We start from the raw sequence: 19,470 nt of genomic DNA, 5'->3' as shown, positions 1-19,470 counted from the left end.
TCCTATGGTTCCCAACTCAAATGGAATCCCACTTTTTGACACATTTGTCTCCACTTATTATATTATTGGTCTCATAATTTAGTATGAACACTTTTAAAGCGTGACTAAAACTTCATTTCCTTTTATAAGGATCTTATATTTGAAATAGGGCATGATACGGCTTTAAATTGGTGCTTAAAATCAGTTGCTGTTTGACCCTTGCAGTACCTAAACTTTATGGGTAACTGAACAGGATGGCTTGTGTGGTGACGTCACACCTGGAAGGAAATCCAGAACACGGTATATGTGAGAAAAGCGCTGATGCACAGGTTTAATAATATACAAACAGGTTGGTCAAAACAAAATACAGAGATACCAATTGCGTGCTACATCACCCAATTTATACCCCATGCACCAATACATACACACCAACAATAACACACCACATACAACATAAAACATGAAATACGCACAGGGGCAGGGCACCTAGCCACAGTAACTCAGATGGTGTTATCTTACAGGGCATTTATTTAATGTCTAAATTCCAAGCAATAAACACTGAGTAGGGGAATGCAGAGTAGCAATTGCTCTTTACTCGAAGTTATCAAACTTAGAAGAGGCTGGGGTTAAACCCAGGGGTGGGGTTAAACCCGGGGGTGGGGTTAAATGCATATTTGCCACTCAGAAAGTAACCAGGCAGTGCTTTAATGTTTTTTGACAGTGGCTTCAACTGTTTTGAAGTCCTGATGTTTTTTTGTGACTGGAAGTGGCAGGAATAAAAATGGATAGGTCTCAAATAATTAATAATAATTTGGTCTCACTACAAAAAAGACATCATTGCACTGGAGAAGGTACAGAGAAGGGTAATGAGGCTGAGGAAAGAAAGGTTATAATAGAAAAAAAGAAGGGGTGAATAAGGGACTTGATTGGTCTATAAAATCATAAATGGTATAAAGTTAACCAAAGACACAACTTCCAATTTAGCACTGACAGTAGAAGAAGAGGACATAAATGAAATTCGACTAAAAGGATGTTTAGAATGGATGTTAGGAAGCATTTTTTTACACAGGGAGTTATAAATGCATGGAATAGCATACCAGGTGACATAGTTCCTAGGTTTTGACATAGTAGGATCCCAAACCTGTGGAATTATTATTATTATTATTATTATTATTATTATTATTATTATTATTATTATTATTATTATTATTACGCTACCAAGCTGGCTTGCGGAGCCTACTGTTACTGTAAAGATTTTACTATCAAAACGGCTGCCAAAAAATTCGCCAAAACACGCACTGAAACATCAAACTGCTTCTGTTTGCAAACCGTTTAACCAGCTAACTCTGGACTTGGAGAGATGTCATCCTGGGGACAGTGGAATTCAAATACGGCAAAATGGTGTTCCTTCATAAAACAAGACGGCAGCCAGACCTATGTTTCATTTTTAAATTTAAAACCGCTTCAGTTGAACACAGTTTAGTTGATTAACTCCAAAGTTGACAGGCACCATCCCTGTCTCAATACAATTGAATTTTTCAGAAACAGTGTTTGTGCGTAAAGCAAGATGGCCGCATAACGCATTTCCTTAAAAACCTTTAAAACCTTTAAAAATCTTAAATCAAATGTAAAACTAGCTTAAAACTAGCTGGAACACATATAGGAAACCATATGTGCTCTATCCAAAAAACACCTTGCCCGTGACCTTTGCCCTCTCTAAAGTCAAATGTAAAACTAGCTTTTAACTCCTTACAGTGCACATAGAGTTATGGTTACTATACAACACACTTAGGAACTCATATATGCTCTACTCAAAAAATACCTCGATCATGACCTTTGACCTCTCCTTAAGGTTAAATGTAAAATTAGCTTATAACTCCTTACAGTGTGTTGATAGGGTCATTATTACTATGGTGGATAAAGCATCGATAACTAATGCAATATTTTGAATCGAAACTCCTCCATAAGACTGATCTGTTGCTGACACTTGTGCTGCAATGCTACAGCTTGCCAAAATTTCCAACCAGTACTGAGCTTGGAAGCCGTAAAACTGCCTGGCAGTTCTAGTTATTATTATTATTATTATTATTATTATTATTATTATTATTATTATTATTTACATTTTTAATAAAAAATTCTGCATTTAAGTATCAAACAGGTGAAAATCTTTACTATTTTACCTTTCCATCAAAATTAATTTAAAACATTTGTATTTCTGTCCATAACATCTACTGCACACTTAATATATTCAGTGCAAATCATGCTTTATTTAATAAGGTTGTTCACTCATCCTAAAAAAGGGAAGCTGATATGTGTTTTCCGACTGAAACATTACTTTATTCATATCATCTTGATGTATAAATAGGGGAATCTACCTGGAGTCAAACAAACACCTTGAAGCTCTAATCGGCCAAAAACTGAACGATGGCATCAGGTAAAACCAATATTGTCATTTATTTATTTATTTTTGTTTGGAGTCTGCTAAAATGATTAAGTGCTACAAGTAATAAGACTTATATATATATAATATGTGTGTAATAAATGGTAAAGCTGGAGGATTTAATAGTTTATAGTGCTTTAATTGTATAAGAGAATAATTTTCAAAGCTTTGCGCTCCAGAGCAATAATTTTAAGAGATTAAACATCATGAATTGTTTACATTTTACAAATGTTATCCTTCTTTGTTCAGTTCAGTGTTTAACGGTGTGAAATACACTTACTGCACTGCTATATCTACAGATTCAGGGAAGTACACATGTTTGCCTACATGACTTAGATTTTACCTTTTATTTTTAAGTTATGGTTGAATGTATTCGTAATGTTTTCCATAAAAATTGGAAGTCAATTCTCCAGAACTGAAATAAAGTGCCTGTATTTTTTGTCTTCAGGTCTGCTTCTGTGCCCAGTGTTGCTGGCTATATTGCTGGTCTCTCCTGAAGAGACTGGGGCCTACCCTATGATTCCACTATCCAGTCTTTTCACAAACGCTGTGCTCAGAGCACAGTACCTACACCAGCTTGCTGCGGACATTTACAAAGATTTTGTAAGTATACCAAATCAACTATTTTAAAATGCTGATTTTAATGATCCAGAATTCATAGGCCTGTTATACTCCCCCCCCCCCCCCCCCCCCCCCCCCACCAGCTTTTTAGACTTCAGCTTGTTGAGCTGCATCTTTAGAATTAGGACGGACTATAAATCTGTTGAAAATATTATGAATATGAATTTACAATATGCCACTAATTCTATGGGTGCTGTTTCAACTTCAACTAATAGCTTCAATGTCGCCAAATCACAAAGAAGATACAAATTACTGGTGTCTCTCTATATAATATCTTGTGCTATCTGTTTCACTAGAACGTTGGCAGACTGGTTTGTTTACATCCTCCAAAATTCATTTTAGCATTAGTGATGACAGTATTGTCCTCCACTTGTCAAATATCCCATTGGCAATGATCTGGGTATGCAGTAGGTATGTGTTTCTTTAACTCAGTTTGATCAAAACATAAGCATTTCCAAATGGTGTTATACATTGTCCTATAATGTAATGGTCTGACTCAATACGTCATTATGTATTACAGTGGTTTTCAAGAGACCAGTATACAGCTATGGCCAAAAGTATGACATCACCCTACAAAATTAACTAAGTCAAAAGAAACCTGCTGAAAAATGTTACGTTATCATATTGAATTACATACCGTTAGGTAGTTTTCCATATACTTAATGTAAAACTGACAAAAATGAAAAAATGTGACATTTTAAAACGTAACTTGAAATACTGTACTATTATTATGGTTTCTAGTAGACTTTTGTGATATCATGTTCTAGTTTCTTTGATTACATGGTGTTAAATAAAAGATCTAAAATTCAAGGTGATGCAAAACTTGTCATAGCTGTACAGTACATTTACAGGGTGATTAGAAAGTAAGTTTACCACATGAGTTGTATTTTGCATCTTCGGTTTTTATCTTTAAAAACATTTCCCAGGAATTTTCCCGATAGTTTATTTTACATACTTTAAAATAGGGACAAAATTGGTAATATATATATATATATTACTAATTTAATTTAAACATCAGTAAAAATCGTTGGAAAAAATCTCAGCATACACACTTTACATATGGAATATGATCCGTATCAGTTTCTGATTAATAATGTCCCATATGGAATATGATCCGTATCAGTTTCTGATTAATAATGTCCCTGGCATGTATGATGAAGCAGAATCTGTGCAAGTCGATTTTCCCAAGTTAGCTGGTACTTTGTCAACGTTTGGGCAATCGCTGTGCTGACAATAATAATACCTGCAGAAGGTATGAACATGATATCAGCACCAAACAAGTCAGGTGTATTCACATTTAAATCATAAAAAGAAAAGAAAACTCTCAGAACTAGACGCTGCAAGCTATCGGGAGACGGGTCAAAAATCACACTGGACATTTCCATCAATGCGTTCCACAAGTTTACCAACTAAATGAGTTTAATGAGTTTGCCACAATAATCAGACTTTGATTGGCCAAAATAATCAGGTGACAATGTGTTTGTGAACAGAGAACCACGTTTGAATGTTAATTGATCCTCTGAGGTCTAAATGCACCTGCTGCATCCTAGGATACAGTGCAGGGCTGCTTATTAGATGTCGGGGTCAAAATAAAACAGCATTTTAATCAAAATATTGTGTATTTCCTGGAAAACAGTACAGGGAAAATATTAATAAAAAGTATGTTTGCTATATTTTTCTGCTGTTCTTTTTTAATAGTTTCTAATTCGTTTATTTTCATAAAGGAGCGTACCTATGTTCCCGATGAGCAGCGTCACTCCAGCAAAAACTCCCCGTCAGCATTTTGCTACTCTGAGACTATCCCTGCTCCCACCGGCAAAGATGAGGCCCAACAGCGATCAGTAAGTCGCCTGTCCTCGTGTATCTAAATTCAGATAGAAACGAGTCATTGTAGTCCTGACATTGAATAGACTGTGTATAGACAACAATTCAACTTTCGGAGATTGATAAGATAAAGGAAATGCTTCACAACCCATTAAAGACATGGACACTGAAGACTGTTCATCCATCCATTTGTTTTTTATTTTTCTTTAGGATGTGGAGCTGCTTCGGTTTTCCCTGGCTCTCATCCAATCCTGGATTAGCCCCCTGCAGTCCCTGAGCCATGTTTTCACCAATAGCCTGGTGTTCAGCACCTCTGACCGAGTGTTTGAGAAACTGAAAGATCTGGAGGAAGGCATTGTGGCTCTCATGAGGGTAAGCAAGCAACCCCAATGTACTGTATTAGTCACCCACACGCATATAATTCAACACTGAAATGATGAAAAGTGCCATTATAATCAGAATATCAGCATTACCAGCAATGACAACAAACAGCACCATGGGCCCTATTTTCCACTGTGCAGTTGTGATAAGGTGTGAGTTATTTATTAAGGTCAAGCAGTTTAATATTATAGTTTTACTCTTAAATTACTTTTATTTTTTAAATTATATTACATGTCCATTAAACTGGGTGAATTAACTGAACTTAATTGAAAAAAACAGGTCCTCAGACTCTAGTGGAGAATTGAAATACAATATATAGCCTTGTATATATTACATTGAGGAATAATTTTCTTACATCCGCTACATGAAGACTGTTGCTAGGGGACAGGTTAATGGTTACACTATGGTGTACTTGATATACAGCAGCATGTTTTGTTCACATAACATTGTGTTACCACCGGCATGATACAATATTCAATTGTTAACACTGTGGCACCACTCAAGTGATGACTCATGCCAATATAGTTCATTTGGTTCATTATGTCAATCTGTACAACCGGCACGTTTCAAAGAAAATATATAAATGAATTAGATCTATGTGGGAAAGTGTTAACAATTTATATATATTATATATATATATATATATATATGATATATATTATAATAGATATAAATTTTTTTTTTCCTACAGCCCCTTCCGCCAAAACCTCCTTGGCGGTTTTGGAGGTTCTACTTTGCTGAAGCTCACTTATGATAAGTTTGATGTCAACCTAAGAAACGATGAAGCTCTGTTTAAAAATTACGGGCTTTTAAGTTGTTTTAAGAAAGATATGCACAAAGTGGAGACGTACCTGAAAGTGATGAAATGCAGGCGTTTTGTGGAAAGCAACTGTACCCTGTAGAAAAGAGCAGGCATGCGTTAAAAACGGTCTTACTCTATTATATTATTAAAATGAAGCTATAGCAATGGGAAGTTGTAGTAGTCATGCTCTTTCATTTCCTGTCAATCTTGCAATCAAAACTGTTCTTTGGTTTTTTTGTTTTGTTTTATGTGTATATAGCACTATTTAAAAAAAAAAAAAAAAAAAAAGCGTGTTGAGTTGTATGATTTGTTTTTGAGATATTTCATAGTCATACGGTTTGTTGAATTCTAATATGCAAATGTATGACCCTTCATATTTCAATAAAGTATATCATGTGTAGTACAATCTATAAAAATGGCTTAAATCATTAAAAAGTCAGGGCAAGGCACAGTAATGTTAGCTTACGTCAATGCTATTTTGAGAAAATCATAGAAAGACATATTTTAAAACAAGGAAATGCACTCTCAACCAGTTTAAATGAAACAAATAGGAATAACAACACAGGAGGTTCTAGTCAGCCCTGCAGGGCCTGTCTCTGTGACTAGGTCCCACCATGTAGTACACCCCAATGGCAGCACAGTCCAGCAGAACCTCTCCCAACCGCAACTGGGGAATCAGAGCGCACAAATACTCCAGCTCCGAGTTTATATAGCAGGGCTCCTTCCCGCCACAAAATGTTACAATTTAAGAGATTCTGAGGAGGGAGTGCTTGGAGTTCTCAACACAAATCACAAGCGATGCATAAATCGACACTACAAACACAGAAGACTATTTAAATACACTAGACCTACACTAGCATAACAATAGCATACTGCCAAAAATGCATTAGATTGGTTTGACAAAAAAATACAATTATAATAAGGGCAGCCTGACTAAATAAATCATTCAAATTAGTAATTAAAGAACTGCTTCTGCAATGTTAAATTAAAACATTGAGTCATTTTCTCTTGTTGTGTGACCGCATGGGTTAATACCATTTGAACCTGTATAACTCTCCAAGATGGGACAAGTCTGGAAGATTATCTACTACATTACTACTGCTACACTACTACTACTAATACAGACTCTTCAAATAGTGCCAGCAGATTTGTTTATGAAGATGCAATGACCCATATTAATGTTCCGTTGTATACTACAGAAGGGGGTTCACCTAAATGACTATGCCTATATAATGTTCCCAACTCAACACAACAGCTGACGAAGAATTACACATCATCTGATCCCACCGCCAAATCAATCCATGCCTCTTTACACCCAGGACCTTGACATTAGACGTCAGCAAGCTACCAGTTCATGGAGGCCAGCTTGAGTCTGGGGGCCTGATCTTGGTGTATGTCTCTTTAAACAACCCTCTGCACATCCAGTTGCCAGAAATCCTATCCTACAAGGTTTATACATTTTCTTAATACACAAGTTTAGGGTACTAGAAATTCCACATAAAGCAATCTCAGTTTGTAATCTCTGGTTTAGGAATACAGCAGTTAAAAGAAAAATTATATTTTAAAAAATACACCAGCGATCTAAACAAGTGTTAAATAAGATGTCAGAGCTGCAGAGTGCAGGGATACAATCTGCTTGGCTATAGCTCAAGACTTTCTATTTATAATCAGGACATCGGTTTGACACCAAATGCATCTGAAGGGTTGAGCGCAGTCTTTGGCAACAGAGTCCTGTCAGCATCAAAGGAAACTGAATCTCCTGCTAGGCCGGACTTGAAACAGGTCACTACCTAAGAATGTATCACATAGTCTCTGCAGCATGTTTCTGTCACACGCGCAATCAGATCAAGCAGTAATACAGCATTTCTCCAATTGTGTTCCCCATATCGGATTTCTGCAGGTTTTTCAACCCTCGCGTTGTCTTCTTGCAGGCAGACAGTTAATTAAGCCATGTGTTTCTGAGTGAAACCTGAGTAGCCTTTAGGTGAGTTGTCCTTGAATGGTCACCTACCTATTACCATCTGGTAATGAGCCGTCCAAGGATGGTAGTCCCATTACTTCCAATTAAAGATATCTTGAATATGCAGCATGAGATTATCTTGGGAACACTGCACAGGATTAGTAGTAGGTTAGGCACTGCCTTGTCATTAAATCTGGTTGATGCAGTGGATTGTCCTTGTTCAGGGCACCTGGTTTAACAGGCAAATGAATCAGCATAATAGCTGGTGCTGTTGCCTTCTGTGGTCCCTGCACTTTGTTTGGTTATTATATACTTCTTGGTTTAATTTACAAGAAACAGTGAAAAAAAAAAAAAAAAAAAAAGGTTTCCTCTTTAACTAACTGTGTACATGCAATTTCGGACACAATTGTGGTATATTTAATAAGGCTGTTAGCTTTTAACTGGTGTTGAAAATAACAGCCCTTGGTGTTTCCTGTAAAAAATGTTATCAGAATAACACAAATACTGACTTGGGGAAAGAAAAAAAAAAGAAATATATGTTTTTAGCGCTGAAGGTAGTATCAAAAGTCTACATGGAGGTAAAATTAAGAAAAAGTGTAGAAATCTGCGTGTATTTATTTATTTATTTACAGTACGCTATACGCAAGTATTTCAGCAACCCTACCACGTTATTAAATTCCTACATCACTGTGCCACTCTGTATTCGGACTTACTCTTCTCCTGAGTTTGTTTTCTGAGGTCGCTGTTTTAAATTATCGCCCATGTGTTAAAAATGACAGTGTATTTGCACCACTGTTGATCAATTCTAAATTACAATAGAGACACTGCGCAGTTGCGCACAGCTTTCAATTTAAAAAAAAAAAGGTGGCGCTTCAGGCCGTGCTGCGGCAGCTGGGTGTGACGTAATGTAATGGCGCCAAATTCAGGTTGCTATGGAGGGTTTGTGCTGCAGGATATCGAAAGTACAGTTCTAGTTTCGTTTTATTCGAAATTAAAAGTTTTTTTTTTTTTTTTTTTGTTAATGAAGAATATGGATATCGAAGCAGACCTAGTGGAGTTCAAAGTGCCCGTGGAAAATAATAAAACGTTGTTTGTTTGGAACATTCTGCCTAAGTTTTCAGAAGCGGAAATTTACGTAAGTAAAAATACAGTATCCAAAAGTAATACTAGTGTTTGTAAATGCCAAGTTTCTAAACTAAAGACCTAGTAAGTTTGCTTTGTGTTTGAGTAAAGGTCTGCTATCCTTTACCGAGGTGCTGTCCGGACACTACTCACTAATGTGTTCATTATTTGTGCACCTAGGGTAGACATCAACAGAAGCAGGTGTGTTAGAGATATTAGACAAACGCCGTTCTGAAGGGAATTTTAAATATAGATTTTATTACAATTTTAGATTGATGTGCGTAACATCGGAAGAAATTAAGTATCAATAGTGTTTGTGTTTTTTTTTTTAAACTGTATTCGCTTCTAAAGTTTGTCTTTGCTTCCAAATGTCTGACCAGTAACACACACACACACACATATATGTGTGTGTGTGTATATATATATATATATAGGTAAGGCTAATAACGATATAAATTATTCTTTGTCATCAGCAGTCTTTTTGACACCCCCCAAAACTGCAGCCAATAGATTACTTACTAGCCATTCCAAAATGAAGGCTACAGCTCTCAAATAAACCTTTTTAATTGTTTTTTTTAAATCCACGTTATAATTTAAAAAAAAAAAGCATGATTACAATTAATTGTGTAATTTAATCGATTAACTACTTAAAATAATGACCCCCCTCTCTCCCCTCATTCATTTTTTTGCAACAGAATTCTGTGGAGGAGGTGTTCTCTAATTATGGCCCCCTGTATTCAGTGCGGGTCTGTCGGAATGCAGCTGTTGCTGAACCTGGTTACTATGCCATTGTGAAATATTACTCCGCTGCCCAAGCCAGCAAAGCACAGGTGACTACAAATGGAAAAGGTATATTTCAGGAGTCTCCGCTGAAGGTGAGTCGCAACAAACGTGGAAACAAAGGGACCGAATGGAGGCAAACATTAATGAAATGCGAGGTTGTAAAACGGTGAGATTTTAGATTGAGTAAATTGGAAACATCAGAGGTTGAAAATGCAGATTTGTATCCCGCCAGTAGATGGCGGTCTTGCACCATAACAAACCCACAGCAGCAGTTCTGCAACATTGTCAAATGTGTGGCAATACTGTAATTTATCTAGGAGTTAATATCATTAACTTTTTTTTTTCTGTATTTACAGGTTCGACTCTGTACCAAGCAGAATGCTACATTTCAACAAAGGTTTACATATCTTAGAAGTGCCAAGTGCCAGGAGTTAGCCAACCACTATCTGGGTTTCAATGGTTGGTCCAGTCGTATAGTCACTGTAAGCCAATAAGCCTTTATTAATAATGTTCACTTTTTAATTAATACAAATAAATGGCAGATTTTATAATATTATTTTAAAGGTTAAATTACTGGAACTACTAATTATATGTATTGTGTAATTTTTGTGATAAGATCCATTTTAGCCAAACAATATTTTCATGAACTTTTTTTATTTACGAAACAAATTGCAAAAATAAGTAAAACACAAAAATACAAATGTTATACATAAAAGAAAAAACACACAAGGTATTAAGTATCCAAACCAAAAATGTAATGCAATGCTAATGTAAAATTCATAAACCTACAAACCACATTTAAATTAAAAATAAATAAATAAATAAAATATATATATATAAACTAGTCATAAGTAAAAGATTGTTTAATGCCAAGAATATTGATAACAATTGTCCCCACAGCATGATAACCTGCCACCACACAGAGTTCCTGTCACATTGTCTGAGAGGAAACAGGTGTTCCTAGTCAAGCACTTTAGCATAGCTGCTGCTTATTCCAGTATGCAATGTATGCCTGTGCTGGCTCATCCCCTCATGACTGGCTTGCTACAGGAATGGTGCTCTTCCAGTGTTGGTGGCGGCGGCAACCATTCCTGTAGACTGTATTGGTGGTTGTTACATTGGGCAGCACTCAACTGTCTCACAGCTTATACAGGTCTAGTGGATCACATACATTTAGATACATGGCAGACTAGGGGGTTGTCTAATTAAATTTTTGGCTGGTCATTGTATGAACCCCTTATCGTGGGAAAGAAATTTTGTTTTGGGGAAACAGGCACCACATGTTTTAATGTTAAGTTCAAAGGCTTTTCAAACAACAAGTTCAAGCTCCTGCAGAGAATATGTGGTATAATATGTCAAGAGGAATGCTTGATTAATGAACCAGGACATCAGGTGGTTAATGCTGTAGTGTTGTGAACATTGCACACTTAAATCGCAAGTCCTTGTTTTACTTTTCTTAGCTTAAAGATATTTCCCAAACGAATGAACAGGAAGACAAGGATCCGGTGCTGGGAACACAGACAAACAATCTGAAATATGGTTGTATCATTGAATTAATATTCCATAACTATGGAGTCTGCTGCAGAGGAGTCGGGGTGGCTGAAGAGCCCTTTGAAAATGACACGGGTACTCTTTCATAAATTTAAAATTGAGGTTTTATTCATTTTAGAATTGTTGTGCTTGACATCATAGCAAATACGTTTATTGTTTTTTTTCTCTAAAGTTTTCCTTCACTTCAAAATGGCTGATTTTCTTTTAAGATCCATTGGCACGCTTAATGAAAAAAGGACAAGTTCAAAAACTGGCAAAAGAGCGAGCCATGTCGGATGCTTTTCAGAAAGTGCTCTTCGTTGTATTGGGTAAGTTAGGCTTTTATATTTATTTACTTTTGTCACCAGGCATACTTGTGTGAGTGGTCTTTGAAAGAACGACAGTTTTTAGACCATACGAAAGCCACACAATACAAAATCTTTTGCATAGACATTTGTTACAATAATTATATGCTGTGAATGTAGGGCATTGTCAAGTACTGACACTTGCAATGTTTAGGGGGAATTGTACAGTACCTTGCCAAAGTACCAGTGGCGGCCACAGAAAATGGGGAGGCAGAGGGCTTGGGGTTCCCTTAAGACCCCAACAGCAGTACAATCTTATTGTGTTCCGACTGACAACACTTCTTCTTAATTTATTTGGCAGACACCATTATACATCTGATGTCCAGGTGTTACAGGGCAGCACTGTACAGGTTAACAATGCAAGATTAATATTTAATTACAGTATAGTTTACAGTAAGTGCAATAATACTACTGAAATACAATATGAGCTATGCAAAAGGTTAGAATTAAAACAAGTTATGTCTACAATGACACGTTTAGGGGTGTGCAATTTTTGTAAAAGAAAATTCTTGTCCAAGGGACAGAATGCTAGAAAAATCTACTTGCCCCCTGCGTGTTGCACAAAACACGGACAAGAAAAAAGTATAATTGTAATATTTTGCTTTTAGTAAACAATGAACACAGTAATTAATATTTTGAGCTTCATGAAAATAGAGAATCTCTGTTGTGCGCTGAGGAAGACCTGCGGGTCGAAACACGTAAGCCATTGTTGTGTTAACTGTGGTTTTTAATATGTTTAAATAAAGACTATTGCTTCTATTGAGAATTTCTTTGCGCTGTGGACTTAATTGAAACGGGAGTTGCACATTTAATATTTCTAAATCCAATAGAATCTAAAAAAATAAAAAATAAGCCCAATTGGAATTGTCTATTTTTTTAAAAGCCTTTTTTATTATTATTATTATTTTTTTTTTTTTTTGGTAAATGTAACACATTTTCACAAAACAACCATTCATTCGGCCACTGTCAGTCACATACCTGTAAACCATTACAACCACGTACTTGGCTTCCTGTACTTCTCCTTTTTATTGCAGCTGCAAAACCTGAGACACCAAAGAGATTAAGTCGTTCTGAATCTTGTTCGAGGTACCCGAGAATACTGTGAAGCTTAACGTGCTGTTGTAAAGTATCAGAAAGTAATTCCACATAATTACCTCTATTTGAGGAATTGGTTCCTTCATCGTCCCCCCTGAAAGCCAGTTTTACTCCATTGTGATGTAACGTGTGCCTAAGCTTCTGCTTATCCATTTGAACATAAATCCGGGTTTGTCTAAAAGTTTTGTGTAATAGTCGCTCCCACGTGACTTTAGGACCGCTTGTGTTTTTGTGCTGACTTTGTTACATATCCTTAGCTTGCTGTTCCATATCGCCTTTTCTGTACTGAACAAAACTATTACAGCAGTATTATTTTTTTAATTGACAGCTACCGTAAGCCACTGAAGCAGAAGTTAGAAGTTAGTTCTCATAGTAGTGAGTAGTTAAATGGTCCTTTTCTTCAGTTAAGTTTCCTTTATTCAGTAAATGTAGGGAATCGGTTTTCCAAGTACAGAGCAAGCAGATTCTGCGATCAACTAGTTGATTAATCTGTCTGATTTAATCTATTGATCAGAGCAGACCTAATATTATGTCGATAAGGAGGCAGTCTATTGATCAGAGCAGACCTAATATGTCGATAAGGAGGTAGTGTGGTCCAGTGGTTAAAGTCCAGGGCTTGTAACCAGGAGCTCACTGGTTCAAATCCCACCTCTGCTACTGACTGACTCGCTGTGTGACCCTGAACAAGTCACTTAACCTCCTTGTGCTCCATCCTGTGGATGAGATGTTAATTCAGTGTCCTATTGTAAGTTACTCTGCATATAATGCATTGTTCACAGCCATTGTTCTGAATCACTTTGTAATGGTGGTCCACTATGAAAGGTGCTATATAAAAATAAAGATGTTATTATTCTATTTTTTTTATAATATTATTTTAAAGATTAAATTACTGGAACTACTAATTATATGTATTGTGTAATTTTTGTGATAAGATCCATTTTAGCCAAACAATAATATTTTCATGAACTTTTTTTATTATTTACAAAACAAATTGCAAAAATAAGTAAAACACAAATACAAATGTTATACATAAAAGAAAAAACACACAAGGTATTAAGTATCCAAACCAAAAATGTAATGCAATGCTAATGTAAAATTCATAAACCTACAAACCACATTAAAAAAAAAAAAAAAAAATATATATATATATATATATATATATATATATATATATATATATATATATATATATATATCCAAACTTCTCCGTGACGGCAAAAAAAAAAGGGAAAAAAAAAAAAAAGAAAAAAGAAGGGGTTCCTTTGCCTCCTCTAAGGATCCTCCACGGCTAAATACGTTGTTTTGGTCTTTTTAAAGGTAATGGAAAGGTAGCTGTTGAATGCAGGTTCGATCCAGATCAGATTGTACCTGATGAAGAACTAGGAGGATTAATACAGGTACAACTACAACGCTTTATCAAGGTGTTCCTAGTAGTAGTTCTGGATTTTGTGTTTTTGTAGTCCCAATAAAATATGTATTCATATTGAAAAGTATGTATAAATTACAAAAATACCAATGATGATGTTAATGGCAATAAGGAACAAGTAAGTTGATATTTTAATGTCTTAGTTATCAAGTAATTCAAGGTTTTTTTTCCCTAATAGGTGAATGATATTTCATGGAGTCAGTTTGAGCAAGAAAGAGAAGATGATGAAATTCTGTCTGAATTGAGCTTTAATGTAACAGATGTACAATGAGTGTGATCTTGGTAACATGTCTGCTAGTATCAGTACTGGAACCCCAAGTTATTTTCCTAAGAAATGTGTTGTGTTTGTGTAGTTTGTTTGTTTATCTGTAAATATGTTTAATAAAATAAGTGAATGGAATTGTCTAGTATTTATTCCAAGCTAACATAAATGCACTCTTGCCTAACCACCAGTGCAATGCCATAGGTTCAGTCTATTATTTCTGCACATGTACTTTATGATGGGTATTCCAACTTTATTACAGATTCCAATAACTTCAAAGTACATAAACACACATTCAGAAAGGTTACCCAACTGTCCCATTATTTAAACAATGGCAGTATCTTATATTATCCTGCCTCACAGTAGAACGCCAATTACAAGTTTAAAAAAAAAAAAAAGTGGACGCCTTTTGAATCATGTTTATGTTTTAAAACAAGCACCTACAATGTTATAAATGTAATGTATAGGGTTTTGTAATGTTATGATTTTAGCTACATATGTTGCATTTTTATGGTGGAATTATTTAGCCAGTATATCCTTCTTGTCCATACATGCTTTCTGAATGACATAAAACTAATTCAAAATGTAAATGGAAAGAGGCAGTTCTTAAAAAAAAAAAAAAAAAAAAAAAAAAAGCTGCAAGTAGTTTAATATGGAAGTAAAGAGGCGACGGCTACAGTATGGTCAGAATTATGGGTAATGACGGTAATCCAAAAAAAAAGAAAATGTAATATCATCCTGCCAGTTCAGGAACAGTTATGTTCAAAAGCGATTGTGTGCCATGACTTAATACCCACACATTTTACAAAAGCAAATTAAAACATTACCAACAATAGTCTTTGAAAGTACAGTAGCAAGGAAATCATCAGGTATTTTTTTTTTTTTTTACCTGGCTGTACTGTAAACCTTAACATGGTCTTTGGCTTGCATGTACTGGATTCTCAAGAACAATTATTAAAAGCTGTGTAGACTGGGGTGTGGACGCCGTCCACTCACTTTTTTTTGGAAGAGTGGACATGGTCCACTCGCTAGTTTTTGATGAAATGCCATTTTTCACACTTTATTGTTATTTATCTTGATATATCCTACCGTATTTCTCCCCAATACTTTGTTTAAAGTTCCTGACGCAACTTGTGCTTTTGTTTGTGTCTGCGTGTACACTCTCGCTAAACAGCAACTCGAGTTGTACTGACATTGACCCTGTTCACACTACTAGGCTGGCCCGGGGACTCGGGGCCGATGCTTATTTAGGTCTGCAACCCTATTAACATTTGTGGTTTAAGGTGCTTTTAAGGCGTTCACATATGTGACGGAAAAGCAGGCCTAAAATGTGGCAAATTGTGTTGCGCGTTTTTTTTTTTTTTTTTAATGGAACGATAGCCTGCACTCAGAATGAAAGAGCTTTTGGGATCTACAGTAATCCTTGATTTGCAGCAGATGTTTTTTTATTTTTTTTTTTATTTCAATGCAGCACACTAGCAATTATGGTATACTTAAAACAAACAAAAAAACATTATTGACTTTTGACAATGTTATGGTGCATCAACGATGTTAATATTTGTGGATGAGAACAGTACTTTGTGTAAAAGCAAGCATCTAAAAGAAATGATCAAAATTTTAATGTAAAGATGCACACTTCTGTAGCTTTGTATATTGTTGTGTGCAAAATAAACAGTGGTGGCTGAATCTGCGAAGACTGAGAGCCACAATCCTGCAGTTTTTATATATTGCTTAGTTACTAAATAACAGGTAGAAAGGGTCATTGTGACAAATTAAGAATTCACTGCAGCTCATACATGAAAGAAACAACCTGAAATTTTATCCGCGAGATTTCTTTTAATTTAATATTTTTATAATTGAAGCTGTATGCTGTAGAAAAGATTGCCACTCAATATTGATCCACTGTCGTCTTCGTCGTCTGATCTGCTGTTTTGTTTGATTTTTAATGTCTTCTTTTTTTATTTCGTAAACGATAGCTATGTGCTTTACTGTGCGTTGTACAGGTATAGTTAGCAATATATTTTGGTAGGCTCCAGGTTTTTAATTTTTTTGATAGTAATTTTATTTTTCTTTTTTTTTTTTTTTTTTTAAATATTTTTTTTTATTTATTTTAAAACCAAATTAGCTAACACGAGGGCATTCTGATAGAGTATTACAATGTTTCCAACCGTCCTGCTCTGATCCTCTTTAAACATGGCAAATCATGTTTTATTTTGTGTTTTTTTTTTTTTTTTTTTTTTTTTAATGTATATTGTCTTATTAGATAATAAAATATTGAAGATTTTGAGAAGATTATATCTAGTTTAGCATGCAGCAATAATATTTATTTGATTGGGTGTTTGCTATTAGTGTGTAAGCTATATTGTGGTCATTTTGAGGACTTGCCTTATATGAAACAACTGGGTTCCTTTGCTATTGTATTATGTCTGACTGCTGTGTCAATGAATAAGTGTGCCGTTTTGAGAGCTGTCCTGTAGTGTGTTGTTGCCATACAGTTTCTATTTTGTTCTTTAGTCTAACCCTAACATTTTTGATTTAGAAGATCTACCCAACAGTGACCTCATGTTTCACTATTAACTCTAATTGTTATACTGATTATTGGTAGCCTAAAACTTAGTTACAATCTCCACATAATTATTTAAATGCAAATAAAGATTTTTATAAGACCCCCTGAAACCACATTGGGTAAACCTGTAGTTCACTCGCTATTTTCTGCCTGAGTCAATCTCTGGTTACAAGCAAACCAGTAACTCGTTCTTGAAAATTAACAGGTATCTATTCCGTTTTTATTCCATCCAAAATAATTGCAATGCACGCGCGGGGTGAGAACTCTGATCGGGGTAGTGATGATTTCATTTTAGCGATTACCACAGGAAAGTTAGAGTGGAAATTACAACCGCAGCAATCGTGATGGATCGTATTCCTCTTTGGAGCCCATTGTTTGTTTATTTATTTAAAACACTATAAACCCAATATGTACGTAACACTGATGTCACAAAACTGTATCCAAGCAACAGAAGATACTTTTTTTTATAGCAACCGCAGTACAAAAAAAGAGGGATAAATGCAACTGTACCGGTAGTGTTGGCAGAGTCTTTTCTAATTTTCAAGTCAAAAAGCGTTCAAACTCGGTTTCTACTGAGAAGACATCTGTGCAGGGTGCTGGCACGTCTGGGGTCAGTTAGAGTTAGGCTTGATACGGTGTATTGGTGGCCAATCTGTGTTTGGTGTAGCTACATTATATTTTGGGCCATGTGTTATTTATTTATTTATTTTTGCAGTTGAAAGAGTATTTGTTTTGTAAATCTGCTTTAGATTTGTCTAGCTAAGTATGCTGAATGGGCTGTGTGCTTAACGCCTGCTAACGTGATTCTCTATATTTATTCACATGGCTGTTTGTTTTTAGATTAAGACAATCGGTCGCATTTTTCTAACAGATTATATTGGTCAAAGTTTTTATATTTGTATTTGGGACTTTTTTTTTTAAGCTGTGTGATTGGTTCAGCGTTAGATCATAATCGGGTCCCAAGATTGGGCGGGTAACATGTGTCGGTTTAGTTAGCACTGTCCTTTTACTCTTTAAAAACCCAATGTAGTCTTTTATGAGGATTATATAAAATGAGATTAGTAAAATCGTTAATAGCTACAGCGCTTGTAGTCCTTGTTTTGGTTAAGCATGTCAACTCTGCACCAAGTGTACCTGTCAGCACCACGTGCCCCGAGTCGTGTCAGTGCTCAAATGCATTGCTGGCCTGCATCGGGATCGGGAAGAGATATAAAACAGTACCCTCTGTCAAAATGAAGGATCATTTCTTTTCTGCGTTGTAAGTTTCTATGCCATTCCTTTGCTTGCGTGTGTGTGTGTGTGTGTATATATATATATATATATATATATATATATATATATATATATATATATATATATATATATATATATATAAATATATATATATATATGTGTATATATATATATATATATATATATATATATATAGACATAGACATAGACATAGACATAGACAGTTGAAAGTGCTGTTTGATTATTGAACTTTAGAAGGGGTCCAGCTTAAAGTTATGCTTATCCTTTTGTATTTGTGTAGCAATGTGAGAAAATGTTGCATATTCACAACTAATATTCATGACTACAGCTTGATTAACAACGTGTTTTTGCAGAGATTTTAGAAATAACAATATCTCATCAATCGACACTGAAGACTGGGATTTGTACTCTGGTACTACGTCATTGTAAGTTCTCTCTGAATCTAAATTGTGTGGAATTAGTAATGTTGTCTGTATGCAAGCTTGAAGTAGCTAGAGAGTTTTAAACTGATATATGGCAACAGTTGTAGGTGAGATGAAGTTTGTGCTGTGATTCTTTTATGTGTCACACTATCTGATAAGCATTTTGAAAGCCTCTCATCTATACTTTTTGTTAAAAAAAAAAAAAAGTTGAAATACTGGCAATGGAGAATTTTTTTTTGGAACACTATCATTATTTTGCACCTTTTTGTAGGATTGATCAATCAATAGTTCAAATGATTAGTTCTGCTGTATCTCACTGTTGTCAGTTTCAGTCAGAGACAGAAGATCTGACAGAGTTATAGCTGATAGTAGCTGCCTGGCATCAGTATACGCTATGACACAGATCACTGATGTGTCTTCAGTATGCTCTATGACACAGATCACTGATGTGTCATCAGTATGCTCTATGACACAGATCACTGATGTGTCATCAGTATGCTCTATGACACAGATCACTGATGTGTCATCAGTATGCGCCATGACACAGATCACTGATGTGTCATCAGTATGCGCCATGACACAGATCACTGATGTGTCATCAGTATGCGCCATGACACAGATCACTGATGTGTCATCAG

The 19,470-nt window shown here is 35.4% G+C and overlaps 2 protein-coding genes across 2 annotated transcripts; both read left to right on the top strand.

Annotated features, from left to right (window-relative positions):
- The first annotated feature begins 2,352 nt into the window (after positions 1–2,352).
- On the top strand, positions 2,353–6,218 carry gh1 (growth hormone 1). Its single transcript, XM_041265347.1, has 5 exons — positions 2,353–2,413; positions 2,868–3,022; positions 4,765–4,881; positions 5,075–5,237; positions 5,951–6,218. The coding sequence occupies exons 1-5, from the start codon at positions 2,404–2,406 to the stop codon at positions 6,145–6,147; spliced, it is 642 nt and encodes a 213-aa protein (XP_041121281.1). The 5' UTR covers positions 2,353–2,403; the 3' UTR covers positions 6,148–6,218.
- A 2,774-nt stretch (positions 6,219–8,992) lies between these two features.
- On the top strand, positions 8,993–14,722 carry rdm1 (RAD52 motif containing 1). Its single transcript, XM_041265346.1, has 7 exons — positions 8,993–9,142; positions 9,825–10,004; positions 10,269–10,394; positions 11,373–11,538; positions 11,673–11,771; positions 14,220–14,299; positions 14,507–14,722. Exons 1-7 carry the CDS (start codon positions 9,029–9,031, stop codon positions 14,597–14,599), a joined length of 858 nt encoding a protein of 285 aa, XP_041121280.1. The 5' UTR covers positions 8,993–9,028; the 3' UTR covers positions 14,600–14,722.
- The last annotated feature ends 4,748 nt before the right edge of the window (positions 14,723–19,470 follow it).

Source organism: Polyodon spathula, chromosome 12, assembly GCF_017654505.1.
Source record: "Polyodon spathula isolate WHYD16114869_AA chromosome 12, ASM1765450v1, whole genome shotgun sequence".
Lineage (NCBI taxonomy): Eukaryota > Metazoa > Chordata > Actinopteri > Acipenseriformes > Polyodontidae > Polyodon > Polyodon spathula.
The sequence above is the reverse complement of the archived record's forward strand: the minus strand, read 5'-3'. Positions and strand labels throughout refer to the sequence as shown.